At 42.5% G+C, this 21,366-nt stretch overlaps 1 protein-coding gene across 1 annotated transcript in view; it reads left to right on the forward strand.

The window, feature by feature from the left end:
• Nucleotides 1-8,203: 8,203 nt before the first annotated feature.
• Nucleotides 8,204-21,366, forward strand: part of LOC124613907 (odorant receptor Or2-like) — a 36,577-nt gene continuing 23,414 nt past the window's right edge. The window contains exons 1-2 of the mRNA XM_047142658.1: nucleotides 8,204-8,564; nucleotides 12,949-13,048. Coding sequence (XP_046998614.1) covers nucleotides 8,359-8,564; nucleotides 12,949-13,048 — 306 coding nt within the window. The 5' untranslated portion in view covers nucleotides 8,204-8,358. The remainder of the gene's footprint in view (nucleotides 8,565-12,948; nucleotides 13,049-21,366) is intronic.

The raw sequence follows: 21,366 nt of genomic DNA on the forward strand, positions 1-21,366 counted from the left end.
CAAGTTCTGTGATTCTGATGACAATAAAGACGACACAGTTTATTGATTTCCTTCATCCATCTCTCTGAAGCGTTAGATTGAGGGTGAAAAAGTGAGATGAAGATTGGTTTAATTTTACGACGCTGTAGAGTACGAAGCCAAACTTTAGAACGAAACTGTGATCCATTATTTGATATAACCTTATCAACGTGACCGACTTCTTTAAGAAAATGTTTGATGAAAGCGTTAGATGCTGAACGAGCTGTTGCTTTGCGTAAAGGTGTAAAACACGCATATTTTGACGTCAACTCCACTGCTACGAAAATGTACGCAAAACCATTAGTAGAACGAACCACTGGACCGAACAAATCGACTGCAGCCATCTCCTTTAATTTCGCTGGAATGACGGGAAACAACGGTGCTCTGTGAGAAATCGTTGGAGGCTTAGCCATTTGACATAATTTGCATTTGGCAAGAACAGATCGAATACGTTTTTCCATATTACTGAAGTAGCAATTTTCTCGCAATTTATGAAAGCATTTTCGGGGACCAAAGTGTGCATAACTGAAATGCGTATACCAAATCAGCTTATTAACCCACTCATCAGGAATACAAACTAACCAAACAAAGCTGTCGACCGATTTTCGTTTAAAAAGAACTTTCCAGATAGATCGCAAAAACGAGGTGTGGCCAAATCGTCCAATTTAACAAAGCGTCGCAGAAAATTACAGACACCAAGGAACTACGAACATCACGTTTTGCGGTAGGTACAGCATAATTACGAATAGCGTCTAATTTCTCTGGATCAGGAAGAATACCTTCTGTAGAAATAATGTGACCGAGAAATTTCACCTGAGAACGACCAAATTCAGATTTTTCTAAGTTCACTGTAGTGCCAACTCGTGCAAAAATACGTAATAATGAATCCAAAATTTTGTTGTGCTCACTCCAAGAACGTTTAACAATAAGAATGTCGTCAACATACGAAGTAATGTTGTCACGAAGATAAACAGGTAACATTTCGTTTAAACTACAATGAATGCTGCAATAGGTACAGTAAGTCCAATCGGTAATTTCCAAAGTCACTTTTGGGTAAAACAGTCATATCCGGTTATTGTTCTTACTCACTAGATAGATTGATAGTCGAAGAGCTGGTTTGACAGATGCAAAGAATAGTAAAAGAGTAGGCAGCGGTACAGAAAACTAAAAGAGAAATAGCACCACTACAGCTCGGGGCCCTATGCTCGCTACGGCACATATTCACTTAGAGTAGTGAATCCCCTGAGGACTTTAATAACTGCACATAATTTCCAGTTTGTGACTTAGTGGCCAATTTGGTGGAAGTGCGTACATAAATTGATCTAGCCATGCACATGGATGTATGTCATTCTTAGAATTGCGGAAGATCTTAAATTTCCGGACAGTCAAAAAGTGTTTATAATCAAAGTTTTCGCCTCCTGGCGACATAGACCTACCGCGTCTGTCCCGGTCCGAATGTCGATTATTGTCAAGTTCACGCGCCTGGCGCTCTCTTGTTGCCTCTCGTAAATGAAATAAATTACTTTCTTCATACCCCTCTGCTATCTGTGATTCTAAGTTCCTTCTACTGTCCTTTCCTACTATTTCGCCTTCAATTTGTTTGACTTGCTTCCGTAATGCCTCAAATTCCTTTTTCACGCGTTCATTAAATTTTCCCTGATTCTCAACATGCTTATTTATGTTCTGATACTCTTCGGTTTCTGCAAATGGTAATGGGGCTGTATCATCCGAATCTCTGTCCCCATGTAAACTAAGATTTGTCAATTTATCTGAAATTTCCTCAACTCTTTCCGATAAGTCACCTATTTTTTCTTTCTGTTTGTTTACATCTTCCGTAAGTGTCGCGACTCGGGTTTCAGTATTGACACATTTGGTAGTTAACTGTTCATATTGTCGTGTTAGATTATTTATTCTGTCATTTGGTACGGATTCCTCGATTCTTTCAAATATTTCTTCCTTATCCTTTGCACGTTGTAAATTTAACTCTGAAAAATTCTGTACTATCACGCGATCTCTTTCTTCCTGTTCTCTATCCTGTTCCCTTTGTCTGATTTCCACTGCAATTAATCTATTATTGTGAGAATTCAGAATCGGTTGTACTTCTTCCCTGATTTCTTTCTTTAATTCATCTTTCATATTTTTGAAACATGTCCCTATTTGTGAATCTATCCGTGTTTCCAAAGTTCCCATCTCTGTTTTAAATTCAGATCGAAACTGCTCCATTATTCCCCTATCTGTTTTTATTTCAGATCCCAAAGTTTCCATTCGTGTTTCCATTGTCCCTATTCTTGATCCCACTGAGTCTAACTTTGTTCCCATTGTTCCCATTTGTGATCCCAGATTTAATATTGCACTCATCAACTGCTCCATATTAAATTGTTCAGAATTCTTTTCGCCCCTAACATCTCCCGCAAAACTAACTTCCTTCGTCACAGCTGTAAGGCTATCTGTGTTCGATACTATTTCAGAATCTTCTGTCGTTAATCTCAGATTCTGTGAATTTTCCGATTGAGAAAAATTTTGAAATGGTTCCGGACTATTTTCCCGACTTATTAAATTATTTTCAACTCCATTATTCATCATACAGTTGTCCTGTGTTGGCGAGTTCGCCATGTCAACAATTTCGTTCTCACTATTCATCATTTTTGTCTTTTTCATCGATCGCGTAATCATTTACAAAATATACGAAAGATTCGTCACTGTACGAAAATTACACACCGTGACTCTTATCTCCAACAATACTATTCACACTAGATGTTTCCCTCAAACACGATCAATCGAACAATTGAAATAATTGCACTAAATTGTCAAACCGTTGACAAGACAACAAATTTAATTCTGAGAAAAAAAAAATACCATTAGAAGAATGACAATTACCAAATCTACACATGCAAAATAGACTACAATTACTAACTACAAATTACTACAACAATACTACAGTCTACAATTTTCACAATCAGAAGAATCCAAGGGACGATCCGAAGCAGCGGTCGCCACGTGCATGGGGGCTTAATTAAATATATTTTTGAAAATACTTTTAATTTTACTAACTGTCTGTCCGATTACGTAGTGTCTCGTAAACGGTTGGCCCTGACTAGAATTATTACGCTATCTGACTGCAACAAACAATGTAAGAAAATTTTCGTAAACACAGTTAATTAATTAAGTCCCCAGCAACTATAAAACCTACAAAATCCAAGCACAAATGTAACTGTTCTGTATGTGGGAGTGTGACTCAACGTACGCATCTGGCACGGTTCTTTTTCAACAAGACAAGAATTTTGATACCAATTATACTGACGTGACAAAAGAAATTTAGAAAAACTATAATTACGCAAGAAAACCAGAATACACTCTAATACAAGAACACAAGCCAGATGCTTTGTTGACTGAACCTGTAGTGACGCATTATTTCAGACACACAATCAATAAAAGAACATTGTATTTTTTTACCTTCATATATATTGACGAAATGCACTCATTACAATAACATCTGCTATCTCTCCCATCAAATAACTGCATACAACATGGAACAACACTCTTTACTACAACATATCCCTCCGATTTCACGACAAGCAGTGCCCACTAGCACATCTCGGTACGAACTCTTAACACACACTGTCCTCTACGAGCTCTCTACTAGCACTGACTGCTACGAACTCCCGACAACCACTGACTGCTATGAACTCTCAACAACCACTGTCCTCTCCGATCTCTTAACAACCACTCACTGCTACGAACTCTAAACAGGCACTGACTGCTACGAACTCTTAACACGCACTGTCCTCTCCGATCTCTTAACAACCACTGTCCTCTACAATCTCATAACAAGCACTCACTGCTACGAACTCTAAACAGGCACTGACTGCTACGAACTCTTAACACGCACTGACTGCCACGAACTCTAAACAGGCACTGTGGAGGCGGCTTAATAGTACTCTTTGGCGCAATCTCTGGCGCAGTGGCACAGTGTAGCCACCTTTCAAGTTTTATGAGCTCCTGTCAGTTCTGTAGACGTGTGTTAGGCAGTCCAGTCAATTTGTGCAGCGATGTGTTTGGCTATGATCTGTCGATCACCTCGAATGAGACTGTCCACACATTCCAACACTGCAGGAATCACATCTGTGTGCACCCGGCTGGCACGTGGGAGATCATTCAGGTTTGTGCAGTCTTGCTGCGATGGTGATAGACAACTCGCTCAACGACTCATCATGGTTTTGTTCACTATCAGGTCTCCGTAGACCTTCTGCAATCGCCTATGAATATCTGCGATGCTCTTGTTTCCCACCAATAGAAACTCTGGTTGGAACGCATCTCCATTACAGGCATAACTCTGAAGGCGAAGAATAGTGCCATTGAAACTTTATGACACCATGGGGACTTAAGTTGGAATATTCCACGATGACCCACAACAAATTCTGCAATTTTCAATTGCAACTGGCAGAGAAAAAATATGTTACGTTAGTTATTGAACGCCCCTAGTACACACAGTAAAGTCAGATGAAGAAGTATCCTTGTTGTTTTGACGACGTGATGATGCTGAAGCAAGGCTGAATGAAAGTGTTCTGTATTAAGCACAGCTGAATATTCGCTTATGCAGCCAAAGTTATTGCAGTCAGAACAGGTATCAGAACCAAGAGATGGATGCTGCTTGGTAGATGACAGGACTCTGCAGCTGCAGTGGAAGGCGTTGGTAGGTAAGTGAAATAATGTAGACTGCCTTATCTTTCTGTACGTCAGTCAGTGGAGAATAAGTAAAGCAATCTCATTGAGGGGCAGTGCATTAAGGAATGATAGTACCAGTGTGTAATCTTACTAGTTACTAGAACTTTAAGTACACGGTGCTTCAAATGTTTTGGGTCTAATTGAAACAGGTGATAGTGCATTCACTACTGAAGATATTCAGACTGGGACCCAATGGCAGGAAATAAATATTTATTGAGTTATGGATATACACAGCTTACACTGCATAACAACAATGTAGCTCATAGTAATTGTTCAAAATAACGACCGCCAATCTCAATGTATGTATGGCAATGGCGCATGAAGTTCCGCCAATCTCTCTCAAGGATTCCTGGTATCTACTGTCCCAGGAGAGGCAGCTTGGACCCTAACAAGTAGGTCTTCATCCGATTCTACGAGCTTTTCATACACCAACGACGCAACCCCAGAGGAAAAGGGCCAGGGATGTGAGATCCAGCAATCACGCTGGCCATAGGAGAGGAGTCCCACTTCCAATCCAACAATGAGGGTACATGTTGTTCAGGTGTTAGTGGACATTAACACTGTAGTGGGCTGGTGCACTGTCGAGTGGAAATGACATCTGTTCACGGACAACAAGGGGTTCACTATCCTAAACTGTGGTGTCTCGCAGGAACACAAGGTAACATAGGCCAGCCAAACAGGGTAGCAGAAAAAAGGTCCTATTAGGTGATCGTGGACAATGTCCACCCATACATTGACAGAGAATCATTGCTGGAGCACACCAGTGTGGGTGACATGGGGATTGTCCTCACTCTGGACATGGCTGTTGGAGCTGTTGAAAACACCATCGAGGGTGAATGAGGCCTGATCCATGAACAATCCAAACTGTACTAAGTTTGGCATTCTAGCACAGAGGTGGTAGGCCATATGGCCCAACATCATTTCCTCAAAGTACGATATTCAGACATACGTTTGGGGAGATAAAATTGTTCCAGTTAGGATGATGCCTGTAGGGAAAGCATCCTCTGTACATTCATTCTGGTTTATGGGCCATAAATCCAGCCACAAAGTATATTAAATGCATGTCTGCCATCTCTTGTGATGAGTAACATTCCATGCACTGTACACAGTAACACATATCACCATGGGAACTCAACAAGCTGTCTGATGCAATGGACAACTGAGATCAGTGACATTGGTATGTGTGTGGCACAGTTATGTGCTGGTGTGATGCATGTGGTCGTCACATGACACAAGTGCTATGAGCTAAGTTGTGCACAGTGTGTCTGTTTTGTGGTCGAGTTGTATGCTATCACCCATAGTCTATTCCAGTGTACAAGAGACACCCTGCATCTTTATGAGAGTGTTGCATTGCATGCACTGAGACTGGCAGTCATTGCTTTGAACAATTACAATGAGCTACGTTTTTGTTATGCAGTATATGCTGTGATATCCGTAACACAATAAATATGCATTTCCTACCATTGGTTCCCTATCTCGATGTTAGCACACTATTGCCTATTTCAGTTTGACCCAAAAGGTTTGAGACACCTTGGAAAGTATCCAATAAACAGGGACAGATTAGTACCAGTGATGTGTGGGAGTGTAGGTCATAAGTTCTGTTTAGACAGCTCAGCCGGTTGAACACTTGCCTGCAAAAGGCGAAGATCATACACTCGAGTCTTGGTCTGGCACACAGTTTTAACCTGTCAAGAAGCTTTACATCAGCAGACAGTCTGCTACAGAGTCAAAATTCATTCTGGAATTGAGTATTTACACTACTGGCCATTAAAATTGCTAATCCAAGAAGAAATACAGATGATAAATGGGTATTCATTGGACAAAGATATTATACTAGAACTGACATATGATTACATTTTCCACAATTTGGGTGCATAGACCCTGAGAAATCAGTACCCAGAACAACCACCTCTGGCCATAATAACGGCCTTGATACACCTGGGCATTGAGTCAAACAGAGGTTGGATGGCGTGTACAAGTACAGCCGCCCATGCACCTTCAACACCATACCACAGTTCATCAAGAGTTGTGACTGCCGTATTGTGATAAGCCAGCTGCTCGGCCAACATTGACCAGACGTTTACAATTGGTCAGAGATCTGGAGAATGTGCTGGCCACGGCAGCAGTAGAACATTTTCTGTATCCAGAAAGGCCTGTACAGGACCTGCAACATGCGGTCGTGCATTATCCTGCTGAAATGTAGGGTTTGGATCGAACGAAGGGTAGAGCCACTGGTCGTAACACATATGAAATGTAACGTCCACTGTTCAAAGTGCCGTCAATGCGAACAAGAGGTGACTGAGACGTGTAACCAATGGCACCCCATACCATCACGCCGGGTGATATGCCAGTATGGCGATGAGGAATACACGCTTCCAATGTGCGTTCCTGTCTGTGATGTTGCGTCAAGGGTAACCGCAGCCACGGTCTCCGAGCTGATAGTCCGCAAACGTCCCCATCTGTTGACTCAGGGATCCAGACGTGGCTGCACGATCCGTTACAGCCGTGTGGATAAGATGCCTGTCATCCCAACTGCTAGTGATACAATGCCATTGGGATCCGGCACGGCGTTCCGTATTACCCTCTTGAACCCACCGATTCCATATTCTGCTAACAGTCATTCGATCTCGACCAACGCGAGCAGCGATGTCGCGATACGATATACCGCAATAGCGATAGGCTACAATCCGACCTTTATCAAAGTCGGAAACGTGATGGTACGCATTTCTCCTCCTTACACGAGGCACCACAACAACGTTTCACCGGGCAACGCCCGTCAACTGCTGTTTGTGTATGAGAAATCGGTTGGAAACTTTCCTCATGTCAGTATGTTGTAGGTGTCGCCACCGTCGCCAACCTTGTGTGAATGCTCTGAAAAGCTAATCATTTGCATATCACAGCATCTTCTTCCTGTCGCTTAAATTTCGCGTCTGTAGCACGTCATCTTCGTGGTGTAGCAATTTTAATGGCCAGTGGTGTACTTGTCACGGAGAAACACCTGCCCCCTCCAGGTGGAGGATGGAGGAGGGGTCGGTGACGTGGCGCTCGGCGGCCGGCTCGCTGCTGCGCCACAACGTGCGCTTCCTGTGCGCGCTGGGGGTGTGGCCGCCCGCCGCCCCCGCGCCTCTCGCCTTCCGCGCGCTCACCGCCGCCCTCATGGCGCTCGGCGCCGGCCACCTGCTGGGAGCCGCCTGCTCCGTCTACGCCTGCTCCGGCGACCTGCAGCTGCTGACGCTGGCGCTCTCCAACGCCTTCCCCGTGTCCTCGGGCTTCGCCAAGGCCGCGCTGCTGCTGGCGCGCCACCGCCGCTACTCGGCCCTCGTCGGCGGCGTCGACGCGCTCCGGGCGCGCCAGCGCGACTTCTGCGACGCCGACCCGCAGCTGGCGGCCGCCCTCCGCGAGACCCGACGCTGGTCCGTCAAACTCACTTTCCTCTTCTTCTCGTCCGTCCTGTCGGCCATGGTCGTGTGGTCGCTGCTGCCACTTTCCGTGTATCCCCAGGTGCGCTTATTCCCCTTTCAGCAGCTCCCGTGGCCGAACCTTACCCGGGCACCCACCTACTGGTTCCTGTACGTCCACCAGTGTGTGGCCACCTTCTTTTTCTGCTCCATCGACATGAACACAGACTGCTTTTTCGCGACTATTATGGCACACATCTCGATGCAGTTCAGGGTCCTGGCTTCCAGAATAGCGGGACTGCGCCTCCGGGAAAGAACACAGAAGATAAAACTGTGCGCTGAACCAGAGGATGTGTCCACACCTCACGGCGACATGTATAATGAGCTGTGCTTATGTGTCGATACCCACAAAGAGCTCATCAGGTAGGTGATCCTAATGTAATATTTGTAACTGGTCAATATCTCGAAACTTTTGCAGATCTTGGTAACAATTCGAACAGGTGATAGTAGGATAGAAGCTGAAGTGATAAACTAAAATTTGTGGCAAGGCCAGGACTCGAACCCAGGTCTTCTGCTTACTAGAAAAATGTGCTATCCACTACAACAACGAGGCACTGTGGCTGAGGTGACTACACAAACTACTCAAGTCAATGCTTTCCCACTGTGCAGCGGTGTCAGTGAGAGTGCCAGGATGGTGTAGTGCACTGGTTCCCAACAGGTGGTCCGCGGACCCCCAGGGGTCTGCGAGCTATGCCAGAGGGGTCCGCAAGACATGCGGTAGGATTTCAGAGTGAAAGTTTCAAGTTTGTAACCTAATATTACAGAAGTAATGGACTCAAAGGTCAGATTGAACTCATCTCATTAAGAACAGAAAATTAAAACTAACTGTTTACTGATGGCGTACTCTGCTGTAACTGCATTTTTTCAAATAAATAATATCTTGTATGAAATTAGTGTTTTCTTATTACTCACTCATGTTCACTCAATGCAATCTCAAGTGTAGTACACTGGAAAGACCAATACACTCACTCTTAATTTTTTCGTGTCATTTTCAGTTCATACTCAATTTTTTTAAAGAGTTTGTTATTCTAAACACCCAGATTTGAAGACGAAGATTTTGACCAATAATAAAAAATTTAACAATAACAATGATGGCTAAATTAAAAAAGTTTTAAGCTCAATATTTTTTCAGTAATGAATATGTCAATGTTTTTTCTAAGTACCAAAAATAGAAAATGTATAAAAAGACTATTAATTTGGATTTTTTAGGTACTTGATACTGTGATGTGACAAGGTACCCATCATGTTCGATGAGGGGGGTCCTCGAGAAAATTTTGTTGGGAACCCTTGGTGTAGTGGATAGCACATTTGCCTTAGCAAGTGGGAGACTTGGGTTAAATCCTGGCTTTGGCATAAATTTTAATCCATTACTTCAGCTTCTGTCCTTATCAAAGGCAAAGTTAAGACCCAGTATGTCTCCAGGAACATGTCATTCGATTAGATGACAGTAGATTCAAAGACAACATCAAACTAACAAGGGAATGGAATGACCCAATCCGCCATGTCGAGACATGCCTTAAACTTTTTCAGTAGGAGGAATGCACCAAAATAAATTCGCTGTCAAAATTTTAGCTGCTAAGGCGCACTGCAAGTATTTTTTAAAAATGATTAAAGTTACTCATTTCCGCTGCACGAAGAACTTTTTACGAGGTGTGCCTATAAAACAATGGGAGTGATCCTATCATAGAGTAAGTATGAAGGGCGTTCAGTAAGTAATGTAACACATTCTCTTTCTCGGCTGATTCTGGTTGAAAAAAATTTAGAATTTGTTGTGGGACATCCTGGAATATTCCCACTTCAGCCTTTGTAACTTCGTGAAGTTCCGACAGGTGTCGGCGCTATACATATCTTTGAAAATGCCTTCTGTAACTGAGGTGCGCTACAAGCAGACAGCTGTCATTGAATTTCTTTTGGCGGAAAGCCAGAGCCTCGCAGATATTCGTAGACGCTTGCGCAATGTCTACGGAGACCTGGAAGTGAACAAAAGCACGCCGAGTCGTTGGGCGAGCGTCTGTCACCAATGCAACAAGACTGAGCAAACCTGTCTGATCTCCCAAGTGCCAGTCGACCTCCACAGCTGTGACTTGTGCAGTGTTGGAACGCGCGGATCAACTGATCACCAACACCTCGCTACTCAGCTGGACATCGGAGAAGTCTGCGCACCCGTGAGCACACAAAACTTCTTTCGACTGTTCTTCCTCATGAGCCACTCAGCCTGGGTCTGGCACCTTCCGACTACCATGTCTGTGGCCCAGTGAAGAACGGACTCCATGAGAAGCAGTACGCAGATGATGGGCTGGTTATTGATGCAGCAACAAGTTTGCTCACATTAACCGATGATTATGTTGAAAAATAGGGTTTCGTCACTAAAATATGCTGTATTGGAAACCTGAATAAAACACCTACTTTTGGGAAAAAATGTGTTGCATTACTTATTGAACGCCCCTCGTGCGCATGCCCTGAAGATGAACCATCGATAGCTGTGAAACACGAAGCCATCTCACTTGAATGCGCCATCTCTGGGGTCTGTAGACAAATCAGTGTCGCCATGTTCTTCGTTTGTACAGGGTGGAGCACAGGAAACGCATGTTTTTCACTATTGAATGACTGGGACGCGGTTTGATAAAAATAATAAAAACAAGCATTAAGTGATAGAGTTTTTAATGCAGTTTTGAAATATACATACTTTTTTAGGTTCGAAAAATAATGTCTTGGAGATGACGTCCTTCTTGCTGCATACAAATCTGGATTCTCTCCCTAAAGTTATGCATGGCTCTCTCCAACATTTCATTCCGCACGGCTTTAATTTCCTGACGAATGGAATTCTTCAGGTCATCGATTGTCCGAGGCTTGTTCATGTAGACTTTTAATTTTAAATATCCCCACAAAAAGAAGTCACATATCGACAAACCGGGTGAGCGAGTGAGCCTGTAAACATCACCATATCTCGAAATAACATGTCCTGGGAATATTTGTCGAATCACTTCCATGGGTGCTCTCGCCGTGTGAGCTGTGGCACCATACTGCTGAAATCATATTTCTCTCATGTTCACTTGACGCCTTTCAAGTTCTGGACAAAGAAAGTTATTTAACATTTTTTTGTTTTATTTCTCGCAGTCACTTTTAACTACGATAGCAGAGCAGTTAAACCATTAGACAATTTGTTCTCCGATATATATTCATTTTAAGTATATATAATTTTAAACAAAAATTGCATACACTACTCTGTGTTGTTTTGTTTTCTTCTTCGCAGTGGATTTCAACAGAAAACAAGAAAGTTGTGATTGTGGCTTATCGGCTTGTGATAAATACTACCACGGAAACTAAATCGTCCGAAACTTTGTAATTACACCTGTTTCAGATTAAAATTATGCGAAATACTGTCATAGAAGCGCTTGTTCTCAAAGATCCAGCAGCAGGAGAAGTCTCTCATATCCCGTATGCTAATGATTGCAAACGATTTACGCATTGATTTTAAAAACCTTCAATCCCCAATCAAGGTTTCGTTGGCAACATCATTAAACAAGGCTCAAGGACAGATAGACGGGACAGAGCAGATGGACAGATATGGGAGGGTGGGAGGCAATAAACATAGAGATGGGGAGGGAGGAAGTGGACAGAGAGAGGGAGATGGTTGAGGAGGAGAAGAAGGAGGAGGAGGAGGTGAGTTAGATTGGAGAAGGAAATGGACATAATGAGGATGAAGGAGGTGATGGACAGAGAGAGGGAGAGGAGAAGATGGACAGAGAGAGGGGGAAGAAGGAGATTAGGATGTATATCAAACTCGCGTACATATTTAGCAATTGCAAAGCATTGCCGGGTTCGGTAGTATAGTATATAATGTGCAGTTATGTAGAATGGCTGGCTAGACTTGGCGGAGGGTGTGATGGCGCTAATCTTCCTAGTTTAATTATAAATAAATAAATAAAAAGATAAAATTTTCATCTCATTTACGTACCGACTTCTCCAGTGCTGCTTATTTAAAAACAGTAAAAATTTAAGTTTTTATGCTTTGTGTTTTGTCCAATAGAAGCCAAAGTTGCTTTGTCCGGTGGGACCCAAATGTACCGCTGTAGTAGTTTAATATTCCGACTGTTATTGCTCGAGCTAGAGATAGTCATAGCCTACAGTATACAGAATAAAATCCCTTGTATCTAAGTATACAATAAAAATGTGTACTGCAAAGAAAACACAACACTACAGAAATTGTTCTTGCTCAGAAAAAATCATTAGGAGCAGATAACTTGTCGCCGTTCCGAAATGTACAGTCGTTTTGATTCAAAATCGTGTCTTTACTCTTGTTCCTGCGTAGCAGCAGTGGTGCGACATCTGCTGTCACAGAGATCACAGCTTTTGTCCAGTAGAATCCGATGTGCGATACTACCCGACCTCAAAATGGTCCAAATGGCTCTGAGCACTATGGGACTTAACATCTGAGGTCATCAGTCCCCTAGAACTTAGAACTACTTAAACCTAACTAACCTAAGGACATCACACACATCCACTGCCGAGGCAGGGGTCGAACCAGCGACCGTAGCGGTCGCGCGGTTCCGGACTGAAGCGCCTAGAACCGCTCGGCCACAGGGGCCGGCACCCGACCTCCCCCTGCAACGTCCCAGTTTACTGATGCGTGTGGGATTAGGCATTTTATGACACACTGGTAAGTACGGCTTCACCAGTTCAAGGGAAAATTTTGTTTCCTCTATGTCGTTAATGGACACTGTCACCTCTCGCCGCACGTTTTCAGATTGGTTGGCCTGCTGGAGTCGCTGATGAACCCGGTGGCTATGCTGCAGTTCCTGGTGGGAGCCGTCTCCTCCTGCGTGGTGCTCTTCTCAGCCACCTACGTACGTAACACTTCACCCTGCACGAATGCAGAAACTTTCCTAGCTACATACTAGTGAGTAATGCGTCACTTTTTTTCTGAGAGCAGATTTGTTTTATTCAGGATCCGAATACACCGTACTATTTCCCACTCTTTCGGCTACAAAACTGTTTTTCAACGTAATCTACATTCAGTGTGGCGGCCGTACCACCTTACTGGGAGGACCTGTATTCGCGCATGGTACGACTCTATTGGTCGAAGTCGGAGCCAACGTCCTGCTGCATTATCCATGACTGCTTCCTGTGGAGTGCATCCACCATTGGGCCAAACAGATGGAAGTCGGAAGGTGCGAGACCCCGGCTGAAGTGTGGATGAGGAAAAACAGTCCAATGAAGTGTGCCAGGGCTTGCGTTGTTGTGAAAAAGGAGACGTTCCTTTACATTTTTATGGCGACGAAAAAGGCTGAAGTGGTTTCTTCAATTTGTCGAGGTTCGCACAGTGCACTTCAGGGTTGGTCGTTGCAGTATGAGGAAGGGCATCAAACACAAGAGCCCCTTCAAGGTCCCAGAAGACGGTTGCCGTGGCACTACTGGGTGAGAGTGCGGCTTTGAACTGTGATGTGGTGTGTCGCCACTCCATGGATTGCCGTTTTGTTTCCTGCTGGAACTGAATACCCCATGTTTCATCGCCTGTGACGACATTTGACAAGAAATTGTCACGAGCAGCCTTGTAACTCGCAAGCAATTCCACACAGATGTTCTTTATGGTGTAAGGGGTTCATTAAGGGTTCATTACTATTCGCTAGCGCAGTTGAGCAGATGTAATTTCGATGGACTGCTCATGCGCTGCCTGCGATACGAATATCTATGCTACAATAGTATCACAGGTCAGAGCAGTGTTGTCGAGTTTAGTAGCTCGCAGAGAGCAGTCGTGTTTAGTAACCATTTGGTCATTGTCTGATTCACGAAAAAGTTTGCTGATTGGTTGTGCACTGTTGGTCACTAGATCAGAATTAAATAAATCTGACATATTTTGAGTAAATTATTCATCTTCATTGATAACATTTATCTGCTCACTGTGTAAATTTTGCACATCTGATGTGTCAAACTGGGCAGCGTTCGTTGTGGTGGAACGCGCCGCGTCATCAATTGTTGTTAAATTTACAGTGGCCATAATTAAATTTGTATGCTCATCATTTAAGTTTGAATTGTTACTGGTGGTTGGCGCTCACTGATTATCTAAAGTTGCGAGATTATAATTATGTCACTGAGTATCTCCTACATTGCCAAACTGTTCACGTCGGTGTTTTCATTCATTACACTTCGCGATGTACTGTTTGCACTTTTTCGCGGCATTTTTCATAAATTAAAGGTGGACACAAAATCAAACCAAGACAAAGCGGATACAGAGTGGAATAAATGCAATGACAACAAAGAGCAATGATCTATGAAAAGTGAGTGACAAATTAGTAAATGTGTTGCGCCAAATGCAAACTACATTTGACACTAGATAAATAAGAGCGGATATGTAACTGACTATTTCTCAGAAAATTCTCAAAATACATTCCTGGCCGGATGTCGACAAGTGTAACCTCCCAATAGAAAAAAATAATAATAATATTCACATTTAGTATAACCTTCGAACAGAAAAATCTCGTTTAAGTATCAGATAGAAAAATTTCTTTCAAATAATAAAATTTCAAGTTTTTATGTGACCTTCCATTAAAGACTCACTGCATATCGAGATTAATAAGTTTTGACGTCAGCAGCACTGCGTCATGGTCATGTGAAATCAGCCTGAATAAACTGAAAAATTCTTACCTCACAATGATGTCGCCGAATAACGCTATCTATATATCTACTCCTATAAGAAAATTTGTTTTGGCACAGCCCAGTGCAATGCTGGACACTAGATTTTCATTTGTAGGAAAACAACTGATTTTCTTTTGCTTAACGAACATGAGTACACACAGGAAAAATTCGTAAAATCTTTAAACTCAGATAAATGACTGGCAAAAGTTATTATTGAAACATTTCTGCAAGGAATTACATGGGACTTTCACATTACATTTGTGGTTAAATCAGTTGTGGCAATTAACATATGCGCGCGGCAACAAAGAACAATAATATTTTTTTTTACTTTGTACCACATCGCTCAGGTCAACCGCTGCACCGCCGTGTCCGAACTCCATAATTCAAGTGCTCTGTGCGAGCTACAAAACACGACTGCTCTCTGCGAGCTACTAAACTCTACTTACTGCCAACACTGCTCTGACCTGCGATTCTATTGTAGTATAGATATTCCATATCGCAGGCAGCGCGTGAGCAATTCATCGAAATTACATCTCCTCAAGTGAGCTAGCGAATGGTAATGAACCCCTAATGAACCCCTTACAATGGTCTTCTGTTACGTGGTGAGAAACCCGGCGGGCACACGCCTTTGAGTACCCCAACTGGCGGACTAGTGTGTCAGCTCTACCAAAAGAGACGTCCAGTTGAGCAGCGAGGTGTCTGTGATCCGTCGATCACCTCGAATGAGAGTGTCCTCACGTTCCAACTTTGCAGGAATCACATCTGTGTGCGGCCAGCCGGCACGAGGATGATCGGTCAAATACACGCGACCTTGTTTCGATGATGACCGAGACCTCTCCCAACGACTCACCGTGCTTTTGTTCACTACCAGGTCTCCGCAGATACTCTGCAAGCGCCTAAGAGTGTGTGCGATGTTCTGGTTTTCCGCCAAAAGAGACTCAATGAGAGTTCTCTGCTTGGAACGCACTTCCATTACAGCCGCCATTCTGGAGGCTATACATAGCGCCGCCACCTATTGGAACTTACGGAAAGTGCAGGGGCAGAAGTGAAAATATTTCACGATTTCTCGTAAGGAACGCCGCTTTTTTCAACCAAAATTGGCCGAGGAAGAGAAGTGTTGCATTATTTATTGAACATCCCACGTATATCAACTGTTGACGCCTCCAGGCTCTTTTGGGGAACAAATGCACAAAATATGAACACAATTTTCAACTCCAGAAAAGAGCCATAAGAATAATAAGCAAAATACTAGTCGAGCTGATTGCAAAGAACTGTTCAGAACACTGGGGATTTTAACTGCTCCATGTGAATGCGTTTACCAGGCAGTTGTACATATCAAAAATGACATTGGTAATTACTGTACAAACAGCTCTGTCCATTACCATGCAATAAGAGATAGACTCAACTTATATTTACCAAGAAAAAATAAACATAAAACTCAAAACAGCTTTTTCTACCAAGGAATAAAACTGATCAATGTAATTGCCAAAAGAGATTAAAGAAATTGCAAAAATACACTAATTTAAAATGGCAGCTAAGAAGTACCTGTTATGCAATACATTTTATACATTGTACTTAGCTAAAACAGGGGTATGATAAAAATATTATACAAATAAATAATAATAATAATAATGATTATAAAATATCCAACATTCCACATAACGCTTTCACTTTATGTTTTTTCCTTCTTTTTTTTCCTTTCTAGAAATACTTACCCCCAAGCTATGCATGGCACAATACTAACACCTCTTCCTCTTTCTGAGCTCAACATCTCACTCATTATGGAGGGATTCTGACTCAGTTTTTCAGGATAGCAAATGGGAAGTTACGGTACAAGATCACCAGTGTGTGTGTGTGTGTGTGTGTGTGTGTGTGTGTGTGTGCATGTAGTGAGTGAAGTGTTATGAAACACTGTGTGTATAGTGTGTGCAGTGACTGATAATGAGATACAGGGTGTTTCAAAAATGACCGGTATATTTGAAACGGCAATAAAAACTAAACGAGCAGCGATAGAAATACACCGTTTGTTGCAATATGCTTGGGACAACAGTACATTTTCAGGCGGACAAACTTTCGAAATTACAGTAGCTACAATTTTCAACAACAGATGGCGCTGCGGTCTGGGAAACTCTATAGTACGATATTTTCCACATATCCACCATGCGTAGCAATAATATGGCGTAGTCTCTGAATGAAATTACCCGAAACCTTTGACAACGTGTCTGGCGGAATGGCTTCACATGCAGATGAGATGTACTGCTTCAGCTGTTCAATTGTTTCTGGATTCTGGCGGTACACCTGGTCTTTCAAGTGTCTCCACAGAAAGAAGTCACAGGGGTTCATGTCTGGCGAATAGGGAGGCCAAGCCACGCCGCCTCCTGTATGTTTCGGATAGCCCAAAGTAATCACACGATCATCGAAATATTCATTCAGGAAATTAAAGACGTCGGCCGTGCGATGTGGCCGGGCACCATCTTGCATAAACCACGAGGTGTTCGTAGTGTCGTCTAAGGCAGTTTGTACCGCCACAAATTCACGAAGAACGTCCAGATAGCGTGATGCAGTAATCGTTTCAGATCTGAAAAATGGGCCAATGATTCCTTTGGAATTGCCGCGTTTGAATTTTGTATGGATAGAGGTGTAAACTCTGGCGCATGAGACGATACGTGGATGTTGGCGTCATTTGGACCGCAGCTGCAACACGGCGAACGGAAACCCGAGGCCGCTGTTGGATCACCTGCTGCACTAGCTGTGCGTTGCCCTCTGTGGTTGCCGTACGCGGTCGCCCTACCTTTCCAGCACGTTCATCCGTCACGTTCCCAGTCCATTGAAATTTTTCAAACAGATCCTTTATTGTATCGCTTTTCGGTCCTTTGGTTACATTAAACATCTGTTGAAAACTTCGTCTTGTTGCAACAACACTGTGTCCTCGACGGTGGAATTCCAACACCAGAAAAATCCTCTGTTCTAAGGAATAAACCATGTTGTCTACAGCACACTTGCACATTGTGAACAGCACACGCTTACAGCAGAAAGACGACGTACAGAATGGCGCACCCACAGACTGCGTTGTCTTCTATATCTTTCACATCACATACAGCGCCATCTGTTGTTGAAAATTGTAACTACTGTAATTTCGAAAGTTTGTCCGCCTGAAAATGTACTGTTGTCCCAAGCATATTGCAACAAACGGTGTATTTCTATCGCTGCTCGTTTAGTTTTTATTGCCGTTTCAAATATACCGGTCATTTTTGAAGCACCCTGTATGAGTGAACAATGTGGCATTACATTATTTAATAAGTTATTTGTAAAAAAAGTATTGTATACCAGGAGTAAATTTAATGATTGTCTCTACCTAGAAGTCTGTAAATATATGTGTATACGAGTTAGCTTATTTTAAATTGATCTAAATTTGTAAGTACTTTGACATGTCCTACATCCTTGTAAAAAGAGATCTACGGATTAATAAAGCTACTACTACCAGTACTACTTCGCGAAACTTAAAACTATGTGCATATGGCAGGGGAGTGGAGCAAGTATGAAGGGCTAGGACTACAAGTACAACTCTTGGATATCACATGCGATGCAAGATTAACTTGGGTATCACATTTTGTGAACTTCAAAAATAACTGCAATAAATTCTTCAACCTATTTCGATTTATTTCTTGAGTTTTGGTTGGCTAAGCATCCCCAATGTTATAAATAATACACCGCTCACTAATAAGGTTTGTGGATGTAACCTACTTTATACCATAATGCAAACCAAAATATTTTGTAAATATTGGATAGATTACAGCTCATTTGTGTTCATACTCGTTTCGTAACTATGCCAACTACCCCAACAAAAGATCTACTAGGGCAGACCAGAGAAATGTAAATAAGGGGACAGATGCTAGTATACAGATGTTAACTTAAACAAGTTTCCTACTAGGACGGTTTAGTTATTACAAGCTGCAGTAAGCTCTATGATGTTTAAAGCAGAGTTCGTCGCAGACAAATACACTGCCATCTGCGGCAGTTACATTGCACTAAAATATTTATCTGAAAAATTTATTCCTCGAGTGAACTACCGTTCTTTAACTTTTAACAGAACCTGTCTCTTAAACTACTGACAGTTTAGTGTGTGAATGAACACCATATCCAGTAGCCTAATCTCAGTTTCATTTCCCCATTTTTAAATTTTAAGGAAGGAAATTGGGTACCTACATCGACGTATCTAAAATCATAGGAGAAAACTTAGGTGTTTCATATTGTATCCTAAAACACATCACAATATTGCAAACTTGTACACTACATGCAGTGTTGAAGCTGTAGCCACAGAAGAAACAATGCGGAAGGCAAAAAGTAGGCATGAGAGGTAAGAATCACAGCCGACTCAGCGTACTTAAGACAACGCTAAAAACCGATACACAATAAATATTGCTCCATAGGTGGAAAAATATTGTATCAGAAGTAAAAGAGTGTAAAACCTCACTATAATACAAAATTCAATGAGAAAATTGGTAACCTTATCAAACTAGTTGCGATCATTGGTAGTATTATTCAGATTCCAAACCCATGCATCCTCTCCATGACAATAATTAAGAGAAACCCTACACAAAATATTTCAGTTGTTTCTTGGTAGCAATAGATATTTTCATTTAAAAATTACACTGCTACCTAGATATGCAATAATTTGATATTGAGAGAAAATATACTTAAAGAGAAAAGAGGTCTAACGGGGGGAAACTCATTTATTGACATTACAGAAAAAATATTTATGAGTTGTGATGGAGTTCCTTCGGAGAGCTTATCCTGTGGATACGCCACAAAACACGTCGCCTGCCACAGAATTATCTGAATTCATTTTCGTCATGGATGGTAGATCAGAGTCAAGGGCAAGCGCTATTAGGATCCTGTGAACATTGCTACACGCACAAACACACACATACACGCATTACAAAGTCCCCTGCGTTAATGAGAATCAACAAGCCGCTATCTAATCAAACTATTTCAACGAAATTCGCTGTGTGCTGACAAATATATTCGTTTTCAGTTCAGATAAAGCTGTCCTTACAAGAGCCCGAGGGCACAGCAGCGTGAAAATCAAATGTTCTGACACTACGTCGTACAGATCTGACTTTAAAACTGGCATAAAAAGAGAAAAAGAATAGATACACAAAGAATGATTGCCTAAAACAACTTGTGATTTACTTTATACGCTTCAAAGCATTTAAGTTAAAAAATTTCATCTTTAAAGAATATTCCGTTAACTGCAAAACTCATTACGAACTGCAAAACTCGTTACGAAACATGAAACAGAGAGAAAGAAACTGTTTGACTGCATCATCGCCTACATTACTGCAAGCAGTGTTTGATTTCCATGTTATGTGGAATCATCGCCTTAGATATACGATTTTGAAACTGTGGTAACAGGTATAAGACCGCCAGAGTGTTAGACCCACTAATCCCAAAGTAAAAAACTGAATGAATAGTTTGTTTCAAGATAGTTGTATGGGACGAAGATGAAGTTACTCAGATCATGTTCACGGTTAAAGAAAGCCAAACCGCACCCGGATGTATGGTGTACAATCTCTGCAACTAATCACATGACTGCGTAGCCAAGGTTGCTAAAGCAGGCCTCTGCTGGCGCTCGATTCGATACGTTGCAGTGGGAGAAACTTTCAGAACTAGTATTTCGCCGGCAAGGGGAGGGAAGTGGTGATGTTAAGTTCTCATTACGAAACCTTGCATCAATATCTTGGATGAAATTATTTCAAACTCTCCGTAGTGTCTTATGAAGAACAGGAATCTGACACGTCAGCCTAGGATGAAACTATTAAGCGAGTATCGTGACGTACGATGTAATTTTGCGACATGGTCTTTGAAACGTTGGTGCATTTGTATTTCCCCTGCAGTTTCGTGGGGATAGCAATTAGCAAATTTCTTGGACGTGGTGGATGCGCTGGAGAGCTTTGTTCTTGATCTGTTCTTTTTATATACACTATGTGATCAAAAGTATCCGGACACCTGGCTGTAAATCACTGCCCTCCATCGGTAATGCTGGAATTAAATATGGAGTGGGCCCACCCTTAGCCTTGATAACACCTCCCACTCTCGCAGGCATACGTTCAATCAGGTTCTGGAAAGTTTCTTGGGGAATGGCAGCCCGTCCTTCACGGAGTGCTGCACTGAGGAGAGGGATCGATATCGGTCGGTGAGGCCTGCCACAAAGTCGGCGTTCCAAAACATCCCAAAGGTGTTTTATAGGACTCAGATCAGGGCTCTGTGCAGGCAGGTCCATTACAGGGATGTTACTATCGTTTAACGAATCCGCCACAGGCCGTACATTATGGACAGCTGCTCGGTCGTGTTGAAAGATGCAATCGCCATCCCCGGATTGCTCTTCAACAGTGGGAAGCAAGAAGGTGCTTAAAACATCAATGTAGGCCTGTGCTGCGATAGTGCCACCCAAAACAACAAGCCCCCTCCACGAAAAATACGACCACACCATAACACCACCGCCTCCGAATTTTACTGTCGGCACTAC

The sequence above is a fragment of the Schistocerca americana genome, chromosome 4 (assembly GCF_021461395.2).
Source record: "Schistocerca americana isolate TAMUIC-IGC-003095 chromosome 4, iqSchAmer2.1, whole genome shotgun sequence".
NCBI lineage: Eukaryota > Metazoa > Arthropoda > Insecta > Orthoptera > Acrididae > Schistocerca > Schistocerca americana.